General features: G+C 46.4%; 1 protein-coding gene across 1 annotated transcript in view; it reads right to left on the bottom strand.

The window, feature by feature from the left end:
• LOC120063495 (membrane-associated phosphatidylinositol transfer protein 2-like) overlaps window positions 1-19,975 on the bottom strand; it is a 40,829-nt gene extending 20,854 nt beyond the window's left edge. The window contains 6 exon segments of the mRNA XM_039013874.1: window positions 1,892-1,987; window positions 6,861-7,202; window positions 7,459-7,692; window positions 11,716-11,837; window positions 15,338-15,552; window positions 19,898-19,975. Coding sequence (XP_038869802.1) covers window positions 1,892-1,987; window positions 6,861-7,202; window positions 7,459-7,692; window positions 11,716-11,837; window positions 15,338-15,552; window positions 19,898-19,975 — 1,087 coding nt within the window.
• Window positions 19,976-22,941: the final 2,966 nt, after the last annotated feature.

The raw sequence follows: 22,941 nt of genomic DNA, 5'->3' as shown, positions 1-22,941 counted from the left end.
AAAGGCACCAGAGTCTGCAACACCACTAAGCAAGGGGCACCACCAAGCAAGCAGCACTATGAAGACCAAGGAGCTCTCCAAACAGGTCAGGGACAAAGTTGTGGAGAAGTACAGATCAGGGTTGGTTATAACAAAAATATCAGAAACTTTGAACATCTCACGGAGCACCATTAATTCCATTATTAAAAAATGGAAAGAATATGGCACCACAACAAACCTGCCAAGAGAGGGCCACCCACCAAAACTCACGGACCAGGCAAGGAGGGCATTAATCAGAGAGGCAACAAAGAGACCAGCTGAAAAGCTCCACAGCGGAGATTGGAGTATCTGTCCATAGGACCACTTTAAGCCGTACGCTCCACCGAGCTGGGCTTTACTGAAGAGTGGCCAGAAAAAAATAAGCAAACATGTTTGGTGTTTGCCAAAAGGCATGTGGGAGACTCCCCAAACATATGGAAGAAGGAACTCTGGTCAGATGAGACTAAAATAGCTTTTTGTCCATCAAGGAAAATGCTATGTCTGGCACAAACCCAACACCTCTCATCACCCCGAGGGCACCATCCCACAGTGAAGCATGGTGGTGGCAGCATCATGCTGTGGGGATGTTTTTTATCGGCAGGGACTAGGAAACTGGTCAGAATTGAAGGATGGCGCTAAATACAGGGAAATTCTTGAGGGAAACCTATTTCAGTCTTCCAGAGATTTGAGACTGAGACGGAGGTTCACCTTCCAGCAGGAGTATGACCCTAAGCATACTGCTAAAGCAACACTCGAGTGGTTTAAGGGGAAACATTTAAATGTCTTATAATGGCCTAGTCAAAGCCCAGATCTCAATACAATTGAGAATCTGTGGTATGACTTAAAGATTGCTGTACATCAGCAGAACCCATCCAACTTGAAGGAGCTGGAGCAGTTTTGCCTTGAAGAATGGGCAAAAATCCCAGTGGCTAGATGCGCCAAGCTTATAGAGACATATCCCAAGAGACTTGCAGCTGTAATTGCTGCAAAAGGTGGCTCTACAAAGTATTGACTTTGGGGGGGGGGGTTGAATAGTTATGCACGCTCAAGTTTTCAGTTTTTTCGTCTTATTTCTTGTTTGTTTCACAATAAAAAATATTTTGCATCTTCAAAGTGGTAGGCATGTTGTGTAAATCAAATGATACAAACCCCCCAAAAACCAATTTTAATTCCAGGTTGTAAGGCAACAAAAGAGGAAAAATGCCAAGGGTGGTGAATACTTTTGCAAGCCACTGTATATATATATTTGAACATGCAGCTAAATGCAAATGCAGTTAATTCATGACATATCATGAACAGTTTCATCATGTAGATAGAAATAAATAGATAAAAAGAAAACATGCAATACTTTATTATTCTTATTTAATGACCTGTTATTCATACTTCTTAATTCATTATGTCATATAGAACAACTAAGTTAACCATGCTGCCAAACATACCCCTACACACAGTAGAACATCAATTTATGGATTGACTTGATGGGATGATTGACTCACCACAGGGAATGTGTGTGCACATGTTTGTGTGCGTGTGTGAGGGCAGGGTGAGATAGTTTTGGCAATGGGGAACAGGTGAAGGTAGAGGGTGATGATTTCAGCACTTCTTCAAGACAAGCCAACCCGTGTTGAGTCATCTCCTGGGCTCACCCAACAGATGAACAACCGTGTGTCGAGCTACACCCCCCTATTTCAACCTCAGGCCCAAAGCATGCTGGGTATTTGGGTAGCTTAAGAACTGATCTGTGTTGAAGAGACATGTAGAGTCAGAAGAGGAAGCACCAGGAGGGTTATGGGAAAGGGAACACACTACTAGTATTGTCTACTCTAACCTACTCTGGGCTTTTAAGATGACTTTATCAAAATGGTGGATTTACCATGAGCATCAAAGAACTCCTCCTCTGAGCTGTCCTCGGAGTCTCGTGCAATGCTCTGCATCCTCCATTCAGAGAGGCTGTGGCGTGACGGGCTCGCTGAGACACACAAATAGGGGAGGGAAACAAACAGTACCGCTGTTATTTTAAGACCCAACTGAATCATATTCTTACTGACATATGCTCAAACTGACACACACACAGTGTTATATAAACACTCAACAGTGTCTGTAATGCTTGATTTGATCACAGAAGGATTGCTCAGTGGTCAGGAGGGGGTGTGAAGAGTGGAGTACAATGTAACACATAAACCACGAACACCATGACAGCCAATTAGCACACAGAAAAAAGAGCCTGGACTAAAAGTAGGACTGTCCATCATATATCTTTGTTGTTTGCCTCCAATATGATCACTGAGGAGGAGTGGGGAGGGGAGGGGGTCTCTTTGAAACCCTGGCTGGCACATGCTAGATGCTCATGGGCTGGGAAGCGCAGCTGTGCCTGTCAGCCCATAGACGGGAGCAGCAGGGGTGGAGAGGAGGGTCAGTGTGTAGAGCGTCAGCTTCCTCTAGCCTATAAATAGCCCAGGAGAGCTCTGGAGAGGGGGGTAATTCTGGGTGAAATGAGTCTGGCTGGTGGAGAGACAGAGGGTCCAGGTGGCAGGCAGGATTCTGACTGCTGCTTAGAGGTGGGGATGAGGACAGGGGTTGTACTGTCTGTAAGATAGTTTTTTTAAGCAGGTGCAAAAGATCTGGATAAAGCTGTGACAGTGGTACTGAAGCTACAGCACCTAGATACATACTCACTAACACATGTCTGTACACCACCTGCTTGTAAAATTACATTTTGGAAAATTAATTGTCAACAGTGTTAACTCGAAATGACACAACGACAAGGTTCCAGTTTAACAAAGTTTACTATACTATATGAACACACTACAAGTAGCCATTACACTCAAGGCCAGGTCCATCAACGACAAGACTTCATGCGCATGCACACTCTTGACTGAGTGATAGCCCTGTAATAACAGGAATATAGGGATACTTAAAACATGAACTTAACAATCTCCCCCTTTTCTTTAAAGACAAATAAAACATCAACAACATAATTAAATGTCCAAGTATTATTCAAGATCTCCATTACAAATGGGTTGTGTGACAGTTCTTATTTGTATTACTCAAGCTGCCACTTTCCATTACTGAGAGCCTGTAGGAGCGAGAGCCTGTAGGAGCACAAGACCGGATGCTCCTTTTTTAGTCAGACAGTCAGCAAGCTGTTCCTTTGTGGTCTACCACAGAATCCGCTGGATTCTCTGTGCTTGAATAAGTTCCTTGATGCTGAGTCTTTTCTCTGTGACAGACTTGGTTGACTTCACAGCATCAACTAATAAGTAGTTGTCAGTGACACAAACTACAGGTAGAAAGTGCTGTTTTGTCTCACCAGTGGTAAGCTCTGAGAACAGAGTTGCAAGAAAGATAGCATTGTCAACTCCATCCCCAAGACCAAGGGTTTCTCCAGCAAGTCCGCTTCGGACAACCCTTGTGATCCTTTTTTGACTGCCAACAGATAGGTGAGAATCTTCCTCCTTCACCCATTAACACGATTAGATGTCCACCTTGTGTGCCTCCATCTGTAAGGTTCCCTAGCGAAGCATCTCTGAAGACAACTAGTTTCAAAGAGTCATCTTATCCAACATGCTGAAACTTTAAAATCACTTGTTGTGATTTCAGATTACGAACAACTTTGTTTGCCTCATGAATGGTTTGTACAGTGGCGTGTTTTGTGTTAGATGCCAAGTTGCAAACATCAAACATTACATCAGGTCTACTCTGTCTATCAACCCATAAAATTTGTCCTATCTTTGACCTCAATTTATCAGCTTCAATTCCACATAGAGGGGAATTCCTTTGTACGGCTCTTGAAGAATCCATGTGGATGGGTTGAAGATTATTGATATAGCTCTCCTGTTGCATCAGTATTTTGCCATCAACTGTAATAAACTCTATGCCAACATAACAAAAATGTATGATCATGCTCCTCACGGCCAACCTAGAAAACAGCTTTGAGGTGTGGAATCACAGTTGAAGCAAAGGTCTCTGAGCCACCCCAGATAAAGTCATCAACATGACAGGCAAGTACTCCAGTCACATTGCAGTCTTGATCAAGCCAATAGAAGACTGCAGGATCCACTTGTGACATTTTTCCACCTGTATTCAGCATTGTTGCCTTGACTTTGTTGTACCAGTAGAGTGATCCATCTGCCAGTCCATACAAACACTTTTTTAGTTTCCACAGTGTTCCTTCGCTTTTAGCTTCAGGCAGAGGTCGGATGTGAATGTCCCTTGACAGCTCTGTTCCCTGCAAAAATCCAGATTTGATGTCTATGGAATTAAGTTTCCATTTTTTCTGGCAGATCACTGACATCAGCAATCTGAGTGACTCTGAGGAGCATGTCGGTGAGTCTTTTGGGAGTTCTTTAGCAGCCAGCTCCTCAAAACCTCTAGCCACTAGACGTGCTTTAGGCACTATTCCAGTTAAGGATTCTTTAAGGGTACACACCCACCTTGTTGAGATGCATTTTTGGCCAATGTCTTTGACTTCCTCAAACACTCAATTTTTCCTCCAATTACTGAGCTCATCTAGCTTAGCTGAGTCAAATGACACGTCCTTTGTTTCAAGTACATCATCATTTTGAATGTCATTCTGTTTTTCTCGATTTTCCATTGATTCAATTCTGATATTATCTACAAGTGACAGGTCAGCTGACCCTGTTGTACCAGAAAGTGTAGCTGGTTCAGAGTACTGCAAGTTGTACCAGTTCTTGTGTTTTACTTTTCCTGCTCGTCCAATGACGGTTGCTGTATGTGGAATACCACTTTCTCTGTCCATGTATTTAACAGTTAGTCCTGTTTTCAGATTGGAACAACCATGTTCTCTTAACACATATGGCTGTTGTTGAATGTTTTCCTCATTTGAGCGCTCAATAGTATTACCTGTGGCATGGTTAAAGGTCTCTGCTCCATTTCCTGTGTCAGTTTCAGTGTCCATATCATTGGATGTGACATCTGGTAGGTTTGTGTCTGTTACTGTGTCCTTTTTGTCATTTTCATTAGGAGACTGATTCTCAGCTACAGCCCCTCTATCTTGTTGATCATTTACTTTCCGCAATCTTGAGTGATGCACCCTGACAATCATGCCTTCGTGCCTCACAAATATCACCACACCATCTTGACCAATGACTACTCCCGGTCCTTTCCACTCTTGACAGTCAACTCGTTTGTAGTACACTTTGTTTCCAGTTTCGTACTTCTCATCATCATTATTCCCTGAACTGCTGAGTAACTTCTGAAGTCTGTCAACTGTATCATGTCCAAACTGTTTGTAAAGCTTTTGCAATACTTTGTGTTTTTCTTTAGTGCTCATGTTCTCTGTGACTGTCAGAATCTCCATGTGCTCTGTGTCAGTCAGAATCTCATTTTTGCATGGACTCTGTGAGATGTCTTTGTCTAAAATGTTTACACAATAGTGGCCTGAGGTAGTAAGTTCAAGAGTCATTGGTTGTTTAAACATCACTGCCTTGTCATTTTTTATGTCTAGTACAGCCTCTGCCTTCTTGAGGGAAGCTTTGCTTAATAGTAAGGGGATATCTGTAGGGACCACCTCTGTTTCAATGTGACACTTAGTCTGACCAATTTTTGCTGGTATCTTAACTCTCTTGGTAGAATGGACAATTCTCCCATCTCCAAATTTGAAAGCTCTTTTGCTTGGTGTGTCAATCATATTTTGTACTTCTTTCATATTTAGTTCACTGACATAGCTATCAAGCCATTTTGCACCACACACTGTCCGTGTACATGCAGTATCAATCACAGCAGATCCTAAGGATTCAACTATAAAAATCTCAGTATCAGATTCATTTGAAAACAGTGTAATGTTACACTGCTCTATCTCTGTGTTTACATTTTCCTCTGTTAGTTTAACTTGTTCATTTTTATGAGGACAGTCTTTAACCCAAGGTTAAGTGCTTTGACAAATAGCACATTTCGATCTCCTTCCATATTTGTCCAAAGGATTTGTGCCGGGAAATGGCGCCCTCTTCTGGTTGTCTTGAGAACGTGACTTGTTGGCGCCTTTTCTCTGCTGCTCCGTGTGATATGCTGCGTCACTCACTTGCATTCCATCTGTTATTGGCGCGACAGACGTCTTTTCACCAAATATTCTTTTTAGTGCCGACTTCATATTTGCAAAAGTCAGCACAGTACAAGCAGTCAAAGCCAACTGTTTCTCCCTACCATCTAGATAGGCAGTATCTTGTAACTTGAACGCTAACACTGCATCTGGGAGAACCATGTCGTACTTGCGCATTCTATTGTACCTCTGTTCGAAATCAATGATGTAGTCCGTCATTGCAACCGAAATATCTCTCGTAACACTGTCAAAGTTTGAATATGCCTCGTAGGCACGGTCTTTCTCTTCTTTAAGAAATACAGAATCCAGTGCTGTGATCAAAGTTCCCATACCGTCATCCTTGTTCAAATCCTCAACGGATATTTCCAGTGCTGTATCTCTCGCTCTTCCCTCGAGCGATAATACCACCGCAAGTGCTTGTTTTTTTGCGTCCAGATTAGTAACGCGTGTCCAGATTCCCAGTTCATTTTTCCAACTTTCGTACGACCTCTTCTCGTCGAAGCGAGGTGGCACATTGTAGTTAGAAACCATCCTCTGCTACCAATGTTAACTCGAAATGACACAACGACAAGGTTCCAGTTTAACAAAGTTTACTATACTATATGAACACACTACAAGTAGCCATTACACTCAAGGCCAGGTCCATCAACGACAAGACTTCATGCGCATGCGCACTCTGTGATAGCCCCGTAATAACAGGAATATAGGGATACTTAAAACATGAACTTAACAAACAGTCCAATACCTCCACACAGATACAGACGATTGAGCTCAAACATCTCACCTCCTCTCTTTGATGAGCGGGAGGATCGCGAGGAGGTGGACCACTGCTTGGTGAGCCCTGCTCGTTTTGTTTGGAGAGTGTCTCCCCCGCCCCCTGCACTGACCACCTCCTCAGCTTCTAAAGAGTTGATGGTATCTTTGACCTCCTGATTCTTGTCTGGGGATGAAACAGCTCCATTGGCCTCGGTGGCCTCCTCTGCCTGGCTGAAATGGGCCATCTTCTGGGCCAGGGCCAACTGGGTCTCCAGCTCCAGCTGCCTGATGTCCTCGATGGTCAGGCCGTACCACTCGTCCTGCCAGCACCAGGCCTGCCGGTGGGCCCGCACCATCACCTTCCTCAGCCCTGGGAAAGGGGAGGGAGAGAGTTTGGACAGACAGCACTAGAAAACATCAGGGCATCCCATCAGGCCGCCACCTCTAACATCTTGACACGATGTCAGCTGACGTTTACTAGCTAAACTAGTCAGCAGCAGCATGCCTGTAGTATGGAAACACTACTGCTCCTTGGACCAAGCACTCATATTGCCCGCACCAAGCAGGGATATATTAAGGTATTGTTCAAACTACTCTTCCAATGGCTCATCCCATCTCATACGCACCTACATCATGGATGAAGCGCTCAATCTTGGACTGCATGCCCCAGTAGCGGAACTCCACCTTGCACAGTTTGTAAGCACACATGATGGGCGTCTTCCCCGGGTTGTTGTTGTACTCCTCGATCCAGTCCTCCTGCAGAGGCCCTCTCTTGGTCTTGTCTGACCTGTAGATTCGAGGGTCCTCCTCTTGTAAGTACTCATGTGGAGTGATGGGATCTTTGACAATGTCGATGGGGTCTGCAAGAGAGAGTCTGACTTCAACATGTGCCACAAATAACATTTAAGGTGCCTTCAGAAAGTATTCACATCTGTCAAACCAGCCTTCGCTTTGGCTCCCCCTCCTGTCCAGCTCAGGCGTTCGGCGTCGCAAGCTTTCTAGTTCCTGCTGAACCTACTGCTGGCAAACGCCCTTCACTCATCAACCCCGGACTTATCTCGTCATCATTACACACACCTGGTTCATCATTACACACACCTGGAATTCTCTTCGATTATAATCACAGCCGTATATATTCCCCCCCAAGCAGACACAACGATGGCCCTGAACGAACTTTATATGACTCTTTGTAAACTGGAAACCACACACCCTGAGGCTGCATTCATCGTAGCTGGGGATTTTAACAAGGCCAATCTGAAAACAAAACTCCCTAAATTCTATCAGCATATCGATTGTGCTACCAGGGCTGGTAAAACCTTGGATCATTGTTATACTAACTTCCGCGACGCATATAAGGCCCTCCCCCGCCCTCCTTTCGGAAAAGCTGACCACGACTCCATTTTGTTGCTTCCAGCCTACAAACAGAAACTAAAACAACAAGCTCCCGCGCTCAGGTCTGTTCAACGCTGGTCCGACCAATCTGATTCCACGCTTCAAGACTGCTTCGATCACGCGGATTGGAATATGTTCCGCATTGCGTCCAACAACAACATTGACGAATATGCTGATTCGGTGAGCGAGTTCATTAGAAAGTGCATTGACGATGTCGTACCCACAGCAACGATTAAAACATTCCCAAACCAGAAACCGTGGATTGACGGCAGCATTCGCGTGAAACTGAAAGCGCGAACCACTGCTTTTAACCAGAGCAAGGTGACCGGAAACATGACCGAATACAAACAGTGTAGCTATTCTCTCCGCAAGGCAATCAAACTAGCTAAGTCCCAGTACAGAGACAAAATAGAGTCGCAATTCAACAGCTCAGACACAAGAGGTATGTGGCAGGGTCTACAGTCAATCACAGATTACAAAAAGAAAACCAGCCCCGTCGCGGACCAGGATGTCTTGCTCCCAGACAGGCTTAATAACTTTTTTGCTCGCTTTGAGGACAATACAGTGCCACTGACACGGCCCGCTACCAAAACCTGCGGGCTCTCCTTCACTGCAGCCGAGGTGAGTAAAACATTTAAACGTGTTAACCCTCGCAAGGCTGCAGGCCCAGACGGCATTCCCAGCCGCGTCCTCAGAGCATGCGCAGACCAGCTGGCTGGTGTGTTTACGGTCATATTCAATCAATCCTTATCCCAGTCTGCTGTTCCCACATGCTTCAAGAGGGCAACCATTGTTCCTGTTCCCAAGAAAGCTAAGGTAACTGAGCTAAACAACTACCGCCCCGTAGCACTCACTTCCGTCATCATGAAGTGCTTTGAGAGACTAGTCAAGGACCATATCACCTCCACCCTACCGGACACCCTAGACCCACTCCAATTTGCTTACCGACCCAATAGGTCCACAGACGACGCAATCGCAACCACACTGCACACTGCCCTAACCCATCTGGACAAGAGGAATACCTATGTGAGAATGCTGTTCATCGACTACAGCTCAGCATTTAACACCATAGTACCCTCCAAACTCGTCATCAAGCTCGAGACCCTGGGTCTCGACCCCGCCCTGTGCAACTGGGTCCTGGACTTCCTGACGGGCCGCCCCCAGGTGGTGAGGGTAGGTAACAACATCTCCACCCCGCTGACCCTCAACACTGGGGCCCCACAAGGGTGCGTTCTGAGCCCTCTCCTGTACTCCCTGTTCACCCACGACTGCGTGGCCATGCACGCCTCCAACTCAATCATCAAGTTTGTGGATGACACTACAGTGGTAGGCTTGATTACCAACAACGACGAGACGGCCTACAGGGAGGAGGTGAGGGCCCTCGGAGTGTGGTGTCAGGAAAATAACCTCACACTCAACGTCAACAAAACAAAGGAGATGATTGTGGACTTCAGGAAACAGCAGAGGGAGCACCCCCCTATCCACATCGACGGGTCAGTAGTGGAGAAGGTGGAAAGTTTTAAGTTCCTCGGTGTACACATCACGGACAAACTGAATTGGTCCACCCACACAGACAGCGTTGTGAAGAAGGCGCAGCAGCGCCTCTTCAACCTCAGGAGGCTGAAGAAATTCGGCTTGTCACCAAAAGCACTCACAAACTTCTACAGATGCACAATCGAGAGCATCCTGTCGGGCTGTATCACCGCCTGGTACGGCAACTGCTCCGCCCACAACCGTAAGGCTCTCCAGAGGGTAGTGAGGTCTGCACAACGCATCACCGGGGGCAAACTACCTGCCCTCCAGGACACCTACACCACCCGATGTCACAGGAAGGCCATAAAGATCATCAAGGACAACAACCACCCAAGCCACTGCCTGTTCACCCAGCTATCATCCAGAAGGCGAGGTCAGTACAGGTGCATCAAAGCAGGGACCGAGAGACTGAAAAACAGCTTCTATCTCAAGGCCATCAGACTGTTAAACAGCCACCACTAACATTTAGCGGCCGCTGCCAACATACTGACTCAACTCCAGCCACATTAATAATGGGAATTGATGGAAATTATGTAAAAATGTACCACTAGCCACTTTAAACAATGCCACTTAATATAATGTTTACATACCCTACATTACTCATCTCATATGTATATGTATATACTGTACTCTATATCATCTACTGCATCTTGCCATCTCTATGTAATACATGTATTACTAGCCACTTTAAACTATGCCACTTTATGTTTACATACCCTACATTACTCATCTCATATGTATATACTGTACTCTATACCATCTACTGCATCTTGCCTATGCCGTTCTGTACCATCACTCATTCATATATCTTTATGTACATATTCTTTATCCCTTTACAGTTGTGTGTATAAGGTAGTAGTTGTGGAATTGTTAGGTTAGATTACTTGTTGGTTATTACTGCATTGTCGGAACTAGAAGCACAAGCATTTCGCTACACTCGCATTAACATCTGCTAACCATGTGTATGTGACAAATAAAATTTGATTTGATTTGATTTGGTTCCAATCCCCACTCTATCACTGTATATATACTCCCTCTGCCATTTGTCTTTGTCGGCCATTGTAAATGTTACTTGTTTTACTGAGAGGAATCTCTCCTACTATTTCCTGAGTACTTTATATTTTGCACTTTGGGTTCGCCCTGTGCCTTTTTGTTTATGAAGATATAGTTTGAGCACAACAGCGTTTGGGTTTCGTCCCGCTGTGATCTATGGTGCTTAAATAAATTCAGCAGTTCTTTTTTTTTTTTTTTACCCCTTTTTCTCCCAATTTCGTGGTATCCAATTGGTGGTTACAGTCTTGTCTCATCGCTGAAACTCCCGTACGGACTCAGGAGAGGCGAAGGTCGAGAGCCGTGCATCCTCTGAAACACAACCCAACCAAGCCGCACTGCTTCTTATATAAAACACTAATACATCTTGATTACATAAGTATTCAGCCCCCTGAGTCAATACATGTTAGAATCCTGAACTTACTTAGGCTTGTGATAACAAAGGGTTTGAATACTTAACAAGACATTTAAGCTTAATTTTTTTAATTTGTAAAAATAAAAGAACATTATTCAACTTTGACATTATGGGGTATTTTGTTTACGCCAGTAACACAAAATCACAATTTAATCCAATTTAAATTCAGACTGTAACACAACAAAATGTGGAAAAAAGTGGAAGCAAACGGCCACCAGTGGGCCTCTACTCTACTGGCTGCTGTGTGAGCCCAGGAGCTTCATTCTAACTCTGGTGGAGGTCATGCATCAGGAAGCCCTTAACAATAACCATGGCTATTCAAACAAGACCACTAACCTAGACCTGTCATTTTGACTTTACTGCTGCAGGTAGTTGAAAGTTGTCCATAGTGAGGAGAAATCATCACCATCATCTAACAGTGCTGTCAATGTGGTCTGAGGCTCTATTGTCCTTCTAATATCCCCCTATTTGTCCCATACTGGCACCACCTTACCCAGAGTCCTTAGCCTCTTCTCGGCTGGGGACATGTTGAAGACGTCTGGCTGGTTTCCTGTGTCTGGCTTGTAGTACGTCTCAATGTCAATGGAGAACTTCTCAACAAAGGGACATGTATACCTGGAGGAGAGAGGAGAGTAAGCTGAGAGGCGTCAGTAATAAATAAGCACAATATGTTGACCTGGACACAGTATATCCCCACAGAAAAATACTTTGTGTATGGTGGAAACATTTCAGTCATTTAGCAGGCGCTCTTATCCAGAGCAACTTACAGGAGCAATTAGGGTTAAGTGCCTTGCTCAAGAGCACAGACAGATTTTTCACCTAGTCGTCTATGGGATTTGAACCAGCGTCCTTTCACTTACTGGCTCAATGCTCTTAACCGCTATGCTACCTGCCGATGTCTCTGTTATTTAGTAGGTTCTGGGCTAAATGATGGGCAAGTCTAAAAAATGTCTACCTGGCAAGAGCTAACTACTGTTCGTCTTTGTTTATGTCTGTCACTCTAGATCTTTCTCACCCTCACACTCTGTCTCTGGCTCCAGGCGAGGTGGAGAGCTGTTAGCCCATCTGTCGTCTGCAGCAGAGCTGTCACTGCTTTGATGCAGACGGCTCCAGTCTATCAATACCTTGACAGTGTTTTTAAGGGGCGCTTCTCATTTCAGCAGCCTCACGCCTGTAGCTCTGCCCAGGCCCCAGACAGACAGACAAACAAACGCACCCTAAGTCTAGGGGGTCATCAACTCCTAACGATAGGCTGGCTAGCAGAGCTGCTGACTGGATGACTGCCCATGTCTTGGTTGGCACGCTCTGCAGTGTTCTGATAACTGCTCTGGAATCTTTTAGCTTTGCTTGGCTCTTTACTTGGCTAAGTATTTTCCTGAAGGGGCAGATTGGATAAACAATCACTCCATTATGGATAAGATTTGATGTTGAGAACAACCCATCAGACAGCTCAAACTATGGGCATGGGTATAAGCTTAGAGTAAACGGTCTCACCAACTGTACTGTAGGGGCTGCTGTATAAGGTTGGTTCTCCTGTGTGTGGGGGGTGTAAAGGTGGTTCTCCTGTGTGTGGGGGGGTGTAAAGGTGGTTCTCCTGTGTGTGGGGGGGTGTAAAGGTGGTTCTCCTGTGTGTGGGGGGTGTAAGGGTGGTACTCCTGTGTGTGTGTGGGGGGGGGGGGGGGGGGTGTAAGGGTGGTACTCCTGTGTGAGGGGGGTGTAAGGGTGGTTATCCTGTGTGAGGGGGTGTAAGGGTGGTTCTCCTGTGTGAGGGGGGTGTAAGGGTGGTTCTCCAGTGTGAGGGTGGTGTAAGGGTGATACTCCTGTGTGGGGGGGGGGGGTGTAAGGGTGGTACTCCTGAAGGGGGGGTGTAAGGGTGGTACTCCTGAAGGGGGGGTGTAAGGGTGGTACTCCTGTGTGTGGGGGGGTGTAAGGGTGGTTCTCCTGTGTGTGTGGGGGGTGTAAGGGTGGTTCTCCTGTGTGTGGGGGGTGTAAGGGTGGTACTCCTGTGTGGGGGGTGTAAGGGTGGTACTCCTGAAGGGGGGGGGGGGGGGTGTAAGGGTGGTACTCCTGTGTGGGGAGGGGTGTAAGGGTGGTACTCCTGAAGGGGGTGGGGTGTAAGGGTGGTACTCCTGAAGGGGGTGGGGTGTAAGGGTGGTACTCCTGAAGGGGGTGGGGTGTAAGGGTGGTACTCCTGAAGGGGGTGGGGTGTAAAGGTGGTACTCCTGAAGGGATGGTGTAAGGGCGGTACTCCTGTGTGGGGAGGGGTGTAAGGGTAGTACTCCTGAAGGGGGGGTGTAAGGGTGGTACTCCTGAAGGGGGGGTGTAAGGGTGGTTCTCCTGTGTGTGGGGGGTGTAAGGGTGGTTCTCCTGTGTGTGGGGGGTGTAAGGGTGGTTCTCCTGTGTGTGGGGGGTGTAAGGGTGGTTCTCCTGTGTGGGGGGGTGTAAGGGTGGTTCTCCTGTGCGTGGGGGGTGTAAGGGTGGTTCTCCTGTGTGTGGGGGGGGTGTAAGGGTGGTACTCCTGTGTGGGGGGGGGGTGTAAGGGTGGTTCTCCTGTGTGTGTGGGTGGGGGGGGTGTAAGGGTGGTACTCCTGTGTGTGAGGGGTGTAAGGGTGGTTCTCCTGTGTGTGGGGGGTATAAGGTTGGTACTCCTGAAGGGGGGGTGTAAGGGTGGTACTCCTGAAGGGGGGGTGTAAGGGTGGTACTCCTGTGTGTGGGGGGTGTAAGGGTGGTTCTCCTGTGTGTGGGGGGGGGGTGTAAGGGTGGTACTCCTGTGTGGGGAGGGGTGTAAGGGTGGTACTCCTGAAGGGGGTGGGGTGTAAGGGTGGTACTCCTGAAGGGGGGGTGTAAGGGTGGTACTCCTGTGTGGGGGGTGTAAGGGTGGTACTCCTGAAGGGGGGGTGTAAGGGTGGTTCTCCTGTGTGTGGGGGGGTGTAAGGGTGGTTCTCCTGTGTGTGGGGGGTGTAAGGGTGGTTCTCCTGTGTGTGGGGGTGGTGTAAGGGTGGTACTCCTGTGTGGGGAGGGGTGTAAGGCTGGTACTCCTGAAGGGGGTGGGGTGTAAGGGTGGTACTCCTGTGTGGGGAGGGGTGTAAGGGTGGTTCTCCTGAAGGGGGTGGGGTGTAAGGGTGGTACTCCTGTGGGGGGGTGTAAGGTTGGTACTCCTGAAGGGGGGGTGTAAGGGTGGTTCTCCTGTGTGTGGGGGGGGGGGTGTAAGGGTGGTTCTCCTGTGTGTGGGGGGTGTAAGGGTGGTTCTCCTGTGTGGGGGGGGGTGTAAGGGTGGTACTCCTGTGTGTGTGGGGGGGTGTAAGGGTGGTTCTCCGTGTGTGGGGGGGGGGGGGGTGTAAGGGTGGTTCTCCTGTGTGTGGGGGGGTGTAAGGGTGGTACTCCTGTGTGTGGGGGGTGTAAGGGTGGTTCTCCTGTGTGTGGGGGGGGAGGGTGTAAGGGTGGTACTCCTGTGTGTGGGGGGTGTAAGGGTGGTTCTCCTGTGTGTGGGGGGAGTAAGGGTGGTTCTCCTGTGTGTGGGGGGTATAAGGGTGGTACTCCTGTATGGGGGGGTGTAAGGGTGGTACTCCTGAAGGGGGGGTGTAAGGGTGGTTCTCCTGTGTGTGGGGGGGGTGTAAGGGTGGTTCTCCTGTGTGTGGGGGGGGGGGGTGTAAGGGTGGTTCTTCTGTGTGTGGGGGGTGTAAGGGTGGTTCTCCTGTGTGGGGGGGTGTAAGGGTGGTACTCCTGTGTGTGTGGGGGGTGTAAGGGTGGTTCTCCTGTGTGTGGGGGGTGTGTAAGGGTGGTTCTCTTGTGTGGGGGGGGGGTGTAAGGGTGGTACTCCTGTGTGGGGGGTGTAAGGGTGGTTCTCCTGTGTGTGGGGGGGGGTGTAAGGGTGGTACTCCTGTGTGTGGGGGGTGTAAGGGTGGTTCTCCTGTGTGTGGGGGGTGTAAGGGTGGTTCTCCTGTGTGTGGGGGGTATAAGGGTGGTACTCCTGTATGGGGGGGTGTAAGGGTGGTACTCCTGAAGGGGGGGTGTGAGGGTGGTACTCCTGTGTGGGGGGGGGGGGGGTGTAAGGGTGGTACTCCTGAAGGGGGGGTGTAAGGGTGGTACTCCTGAAGGGGGCAATAGTCTCACACCTTGTGCGGGTATAGGGGTAGGCGTTCCAGGACTCCTCCTCCACCCGGAGCGCTGCCTTGGGCAGGATGGAGCAGAACCAGCTGGGGATGTGCATGCCGATATGGTAAACCTTGTGGGTGTACTGTCCGATTCCCCCTGGGCCGTTCTCATACGGCTTGTTCTCCAAGATCTCCACTCCGCTGCCCTCGCCACAGGTCTCATCCCGACTCTTTTTCTGTTCAGATCACAATACAGTTATGGGTTAGGTGAGGCAGCATAGGTCAAAGGTCAACTGAGGACTGAAACGAGGTTAAACAAGGGAGGTCAGGTGAAGCACCCTGATGTGAAGACAAAAACAAGTCAAGAAAATGGCTACCTGGATTATCTGCATTGACCCCCCACACACACCCATTTTTATGCTGCTGCTACTCTTTGTGTATTATCTGTGCATAGTCACTTTACCTACATGTACATATTATCTCAATTACCTCAACTAACCTATGCCCCAGCACATTGACTCTGTACCGGTACCCGCTGTATATAGCCTAGTTACTGTTTTTTATTGTTGCTTTTTTATAATTTGTTTGTCTATTTAAATACTTTCTTAAAACTTATTTTTCTTAAAACTGCATTGTTGGTTAAGGGCTTGTAAGTAAGCATTTCACGGCGCATGTGACAAATAAAATTTGATTTAACAACCAAAACAAATGTTATTTTTATGAATTTAAACACAGAGGATGTTGTCATTTAGCTTCAACAGAATAGGTGAATCACCAAGACATGCTGTTGACCTACACTGCTAAGTCAGGAGAGCTGCCGATCCAGCTCAGTGAAACACACCTTTCCCATATTTACATTCCAGGTACACCACAGTAATGGGGGAGGGGAGGGGGCTGGAAGGAGACGTCATAGGGGACTTAATGGTTTGATGACTTTACTTTTCAAACATCACGCAGTGGGATCCACCAGGGAGAGGCTTCCTGCTGATGTAGAAACAAGGCAAACAGGCGTGCTAAAGGTACACTAGGGAACAGAGTCCAAGTGCTGAGGATGGTGAAAACGTGAGGGTAAGGGCAAGGACTACAGTATGACGTTCCCAGACAGTCTGAGTTAATATCAGCGAGTCAATATTACATCAGTAATATTACGAGTCAGTAATACCTTAGCTACTACCAGCTTTTACATAATGCTCTAGGAGGGAGAGGGACAACAGGAGGGAGAGGGACAACAGGAGGGAGAGGGACAACAGTAGGGAGAGGGACAACAGGACAGCAGGCAGTGAATCAGTGGGGTAGTGGGGAGATGAGATGTGTGCGGCGAGGCATCCACCCCTCCAGCCCCCATTACCTTTGACAGGTTGTTCATTAGCCACCTACCCTGCTCTCAACAGCCGGACAAAGCTCCTCAGACACAGCACAGACACTGACTGACTGACTGCAGAAGCACACAATACACACACACACACAAATATACACACAAACACAAGCAGATGCTCAAAAACACTCTGCAACGCATACAGTATAGGCCTATGTGCGCATAGCCACACACACGCACGCCCATATATAGACACAGCCAGACGCTTACACAAACATACTGTAGTTTGTACACACCCACACACAGAAACGCACACCCACACACATGCAAGGCACTTCATTATCCTGCTGACAGGTGCCTGTGGCCTGCAAGCCCGGGTGCCACTGGCCAGTATCAATCCTAACCTCCTGCCAGAGGCTGGCTCTTGGTGCTCTGCAGCTCACAAGAAACCATCAGGAAGATTAAAAATCCCAGGCCACGGCTCAGCCCTCCCCTTAGGGAATAGGCCTAATGTTTTGCTTGGATCTGTGTGCAAACCATAAAGGGTCTCCAAACAAAACTGAACTGAAAAAAAAGGTGAAGAGAAAGGGAATGCAGGCAGGGGCATTCCATTGGCATACCAATGAGGAAAGAGACATTCTATTTATGTCTCTTTCCTCATTGGTTTGACATGTTTCCAGGAGTTAAACCCAAACTGACCGAGAGAGGTATGGTTACTAAAGGATAAATTACATTCAGAAAGGAAGCTACATTACATGAAGTTATTCAGGAAGGACTAAATATAGAGGACAGTCTGTCTGTAATCTATCTGTTCAGCTTCCTCATAACTACCTGGCTGGCTGTATTGACTGGCATAACCCTCATGACATCCGATCAGGGAAACTGGAAGAACAAAATGGTGGGTGGTGAATAAATGCTGGAAGGGGAGGGAGAGAGTGAGAGAGAAAGTGCCCACTTAATTTAACTTACACCCTGCGTTTGTGATATCTTTGCAAATCACAGTCGTGATAATACATTCACAATTAACTATCAATTTAGGAGGCAGCGTGATAAGGTTTAAAGGTAAACAAGAGACAGCAGTGTGGAACATGGAGTCAGGAGGAGTCTGGCCTGCTGGAGTGAAGACAATCATACAGTACAGAGAAGCTCTTCATTGTACTGAGAGGCTCAGGGTATTTTTTTCTTTTTTTTCTATGTTTATATTGAAGAACACAAAGATAATACAAATACAGTTAAAGAACAACAAAAAAGGTCTGGCAGGTACAGCACACATCATACGTTCATCATCTTTGAATTAGATCATTTTGAAGTACAAAACCCATTTTTCCCAGTATTCCTGGCCTCTCTCCTCATGAGTTCTTAAAGCAAAGGTCATACGCTGAGAGGTCCAAGCTTGAGCCACCATGGTTACACTGGGGATAAATCAGGGGCAGGAATTCTGCCTGGGGTTGCCCTGGTAACATGCAGTAATGAAGACAGGGTATCCATCCACACCCTGCCTCTCCTACTCTCCCTAAAATATATTTCCCTCTCTGTTTCTACCCTCCCCTCTTCCGCTCCATCTCTAACTCTTCCCCTCACGCTCTCGGTTTCTTCTCCTCACCGTTTCTTCGCCTCTCTCACATGCTCTCTCTCTCTAACAAAACCTGCCGGCATGCTGCTGACGTCATGGTTGCCATGGTAACAGTGCTCTACAGTGTGACCATTTTACTCGTATATGCGCCTAAATATTTTGCTGTGCGACCTGAAAAGGTGGAAAAGGGGAAAGTAACTATGGGTCACTAATCCAACAGGTCAATTTAACACCATCCTTCCTCCCTTGCCTGCCTCAGCCTGCTTGTAAACACTCTATCCTTTTGGATTCTCCCTCTGTTCACTTTGCTGAGGTTCACAAGTACCTATGGAACTGGGCCAGAATCAATGGCTCTGGAGCTCAACCCCAATTGTGGAAATGACTGATCAGCCCCTCTTCCTTCTAGTGTCAAAGCCCTTCCTCTGATCCAGTTCTATTAAAACAGGCTAGTACAAGTCCATACAGTACCCAACACCCTTAATACAGTACTGACAAAGCACTAACGAGGCAGGGACACAACTTTTATGACTGCCTTGGGGCATGTCTGTTCACATGACCATGTTCAAACCCATTTAGAAGGAAATGCAGCTCAACCGGATTAGTGGCCAGTGCTGTACACCCGAGGATAATGCAAACTGTACAAACTGTATTTAGTGTACAGTGGTAGGCAGGGGAAGAGGGCTGGGCTGGCTACATGTAATGCAGCTAAGTAGGAACAGCTGCAGTTAAATCAGCCTGAATAGTAGACATAAGATAATTCAGAGGAGTGTTGATTGAGATTCTCAATCTCCTGTGTTAGCAGCTTCTTCATCATCCCTACCTAGTGCCTACAAGCAAAATGTTTCTGGCGTCTAAATAAACAACAGAACAAATGAATCCATTAGAGACATTCCTCCCGGGGGAGTATGGTCTTTCCTAGCAGCTTCAGACTGGCGGCTTTCACGTCACAGCAGTTTCTGCCTGCTGTAAGAGAGTAGCAGAGTACCCCTCCCTCCCTGGACAAAACACACACCCAGCTGAGGGAGGGAGGGAGGGAGGGAGGGAGGGAGGGAGGGAGGGAGGGAGGGAGGGAGGGAGCCTCAGAGAGTTAAAGTAGAGATAATCCATCAGTACACAGCTCCTATTGTTCCTGTATACCAGGGATCATCAACTAGATTTAGCCGCGGGACGACTTAACTTGAGTGGATGGTCGGGGGCCGGAACAAAATAACAAATCATTTGTTGACTAAAAAAATATTTTAAAACCTTGCTTACATTTGAATACGATCACGTGTCTCTCTATTATGTGCGGGAATACTTGGGAACAGATTTCTTAAATGAAAATCACTTAGAGTTGATTTCCTGGTGTTTTTACAGTATTTTATGTCAAACAAAGAAAATTAAACCACCCAAAAAGTTATTACTTATTTATTTTTGCTCAGAAAACTTTGGGGTACAACATTCTTCAGCGCGGGCCACCAGTTTGGGAAACCGACTGTATCCCAACATTAAACACTGTGTGACCAATCAATTTATAATTGAGCACTTTAATGACCAACCGCGGTAGAAAATCCCCTGTATTACAAAACCTCCCCCTCCACTCCACTACAGATTTGTTGTCCAGTGAGTGTTCTATTGAACTCTGGGGTGGAGGTGTTGTCCTGGAGGTGAGGGGTCAGGAGTTACGGGTGGAGCGTGTGTCTGTTGGCCTCACCTGGATCATGTAGAGCTGGGCGATGCGGTACTCGTCCACGCTCATTGGCATTGGGATCCGGTACTCCTTGATCAGCATGGTGAGTCTGGGGTGGGGGAGAGGGGCCAGGAAAAGGGGAGAGGGACAGAGGGAGGGGAGGGGGGCTGGTGGTGGGAGGGACTGGGGGGTTTCTATGTGTGACTCGTCAGTTCACTGCTGCGTCCTCATCAATGTTGCCTGTGGATGAGAAGAGAGACATAATGGTAAGATCGCTGAACAGTTAAAGTAGGCTTGTGCGGTATACCGTATATACCGTATGCCGGGGTATTTGGAAATAGCCACATGATGCTCTTTCAATACCATCAAAACTTTCTTTGAAGTTTTTCAATACCATTTAATATGTGTAGCAATTTTTTAAGTAAATACCTGCAGTCAACTTGTGCAATGCATTAGGGGATAAAGCAGATCACGTTCTTATTTCACCTGTCACATTATTTTACATTATGAAGCTTACTTAGTTCCCCAGCACAGCTGAGCCAGTCACGTGTTTGTTTGTAAATGTCACAACAGGAGAAACAGGAGCAGGTGTGTCCAGCAGTGTATTGACAGGGGTTGCATTTTATATTGAAAGTCAACAGTGTTTTTTTGCTTCAATAAAATGATCAGGGAGGTGTAACTATAGTGCAACACATTCGGCATAAAACAGTGTCATTTTCATCAGATGAAAACAGAAGTGCAATGCTATTTGGCTGGCAGTCACACAAGTAAATGAGCTTACAATGGAAAAGCAAGGTATTTTTTGCAAAAACGATGTATGGCCATCATAATGTTTAGGCCTATCATAGAAAGAATGTAGCCAGCTACATTTCCTAATGTTTTGCTTAAAGTTAATCTTGCATTTTACCTGAGAAAAATAGGCTGGCTACACTGAGAACAGCACCAGAGAAAAGAAGCTCCACATCAGTGGGAGCGCTGTCTGCTGATAGAACTCCCGTTCCTGAATTTTCATCCCAGTGAAGAAGTGCAACTGATGCACAGAAGTAGTCTGATGCCGAGCAGAAATCACAATAAGAAGCATTTTAGATGTGTTTACAAAACGCAGCAAGATATTTCTTATACGTTTTATATTTTTTTCCTGCATAAAAAACGCAGCATTATGCATTAACACGAGCCCTAGTTTAACTTGCTAGTGGTTGAATTAATAAGATGATGTGGCGTTACCTTGTTTGGAAGGAAAAGCCCTTTGGATGAGTTATTTGTACAGCTGCCACTGCTATTTTGATTTACTTGATTTTTCTTCTCCCCATTCTAGGCCTGTCTGATTCTCCCCTCTTCGCAAAGCAGAGCAGGCAGGCCCATTGCCTTAGTGACCCCAGACTCCACACAGACACAGCATGTAGACATGCTGCTGAAGAGCCAGTACTGCATGCATCAAAACTTTGTACATTTGCACATTGTCCCTTGTTCACATTCACTTATAAATGTCCAAACATATATGTTTATTGGTGTTAAAATAGAGAAAGTATGCTATTTGGAGCACCAGGCTACTGATGTCATGCAGAGGCTGTTGTTTTGTCTTTATACTTTTTTATAAATACAAGTTTGATGTCGGACTACAATAGAATGTTCATGATGTCGTTATGACAATTGTCTACAAAAATGTCGATAGACTGACTGTAAACCAGCCTTTAGATTGTTTCCACTGATCCAATCCCATTTCCCCATTCTCCTGAGGCCTAACCTGGGGAGAGAACCCAGAGCATCCACTACTGATTACCCCAGCATTGCGTAACCATAACGCTCCCCCCAATAGCAGAAACTGTGGTCGTATATGGCTCCCAGCCATCTAAATATGGTAGTGCCCAACTCACGACCATTAGGTCGCTAATAGCCTGGTACTCAGGGCTCTATTGTCCCTCTTCCAGTGCATCAACAGTTTAATTAAATGTGTTTTGTTGTGTAACATGTTACTATTAATGTTCCCAAACAGATTTCACTTGGTTTCCCAAATAAAGCACTGGGTATCTGCAAAAACAGGGTTGGAGAGCCCATGGCATACAGAGTTTGGAGGAATAGAGGCTGCATGCTCCTCAAACAGTGGTTGATGCATGGAGTGAAATAACCGGAGTAGCCGATTGAAAAACGAGCCAGTGGGAAAGCGGCCTACATTCGCTATTCCAGTGAATACTGATGACATGTCTTATTTCCCCTGCCCCTGTTTCTGCCCATTTGATAACGGGCCATTCTAAATCTAAACTAATTTGACATATTAGTAAAGACAATATTAAATTGAGAATAGTCTGATGGGTGAAAATATGATCACTTGATGAAAGAACAGTGTGTGCAGCCTGAGGCAAGGAACAGATCGCAAGATTTCTTTGCAATTTTCTCAAATCATCGATAGCCTATAGTCGCATCATGCATATGTTTTCATTTCTAAGACATTCTAAGGTTTGTATCATTCACAACTGGTTGCCAAATAACTATAAAACTAACATATAGGACCTGTTTCAAATGATCACTTTTACACTCAACATAGCCACTTCATATACGCACTCGCTCCAGAATGGGAAAAATATCCTTTCTATTTTATTCAGCTAAGTTCAATTATATTCTTCTTACTATAAAATCATATAATATAAAATAATGGTACCAGACTTCTAAGCATATCTTGTCTTCTAAATGAACAAGCGTACAGCCTATAGCCAGATAACATACAGTAAGCCAACTCATATTCTGTTCTTCTGAAATACATTTTCTTCCTATCATAATGTTTCTTTAGACTTGCCTAAAATAAAGAATGGATTTATTGTGATGGTGTATATTAAATTGATTTATTAGACAATAACCGTCTGACAAAATGTTATGACCACAGCCCTGGGTCAGTGACCTGGCAGCGGGGTGCCAGGACAACAACCGCTCCCTCAACGTCAGCAAGACAAAGGAGCTGATCGTGGACTACAGGAAACGGAGGGCTGAGCACGCCCCTATTCACATTGATGAGGCTGTAGAGGAGCGGGTTGAGAGCTTCAAGTTCCTAGGTGTTCACATCACAAAGGAATGAA

Source organism: Salvelinus namaycush, chromosome 18, assembly GCF_016432855.1.
Source record: "Salvelinus namaycush isolate Seneca chromosome 18, SaNama_1.0, whole genome shotgun sequence".
Classification (NCBI taxonomy): Eukaryota; Metazoa; Chordata; class Actinopteri; order Salmoniformes; family Salmonidae; genus Salvelinus; species Salvelinus namaycush.
This window is presented reverse-complemented; position numbering and strand designations above follow the sequence as displayed.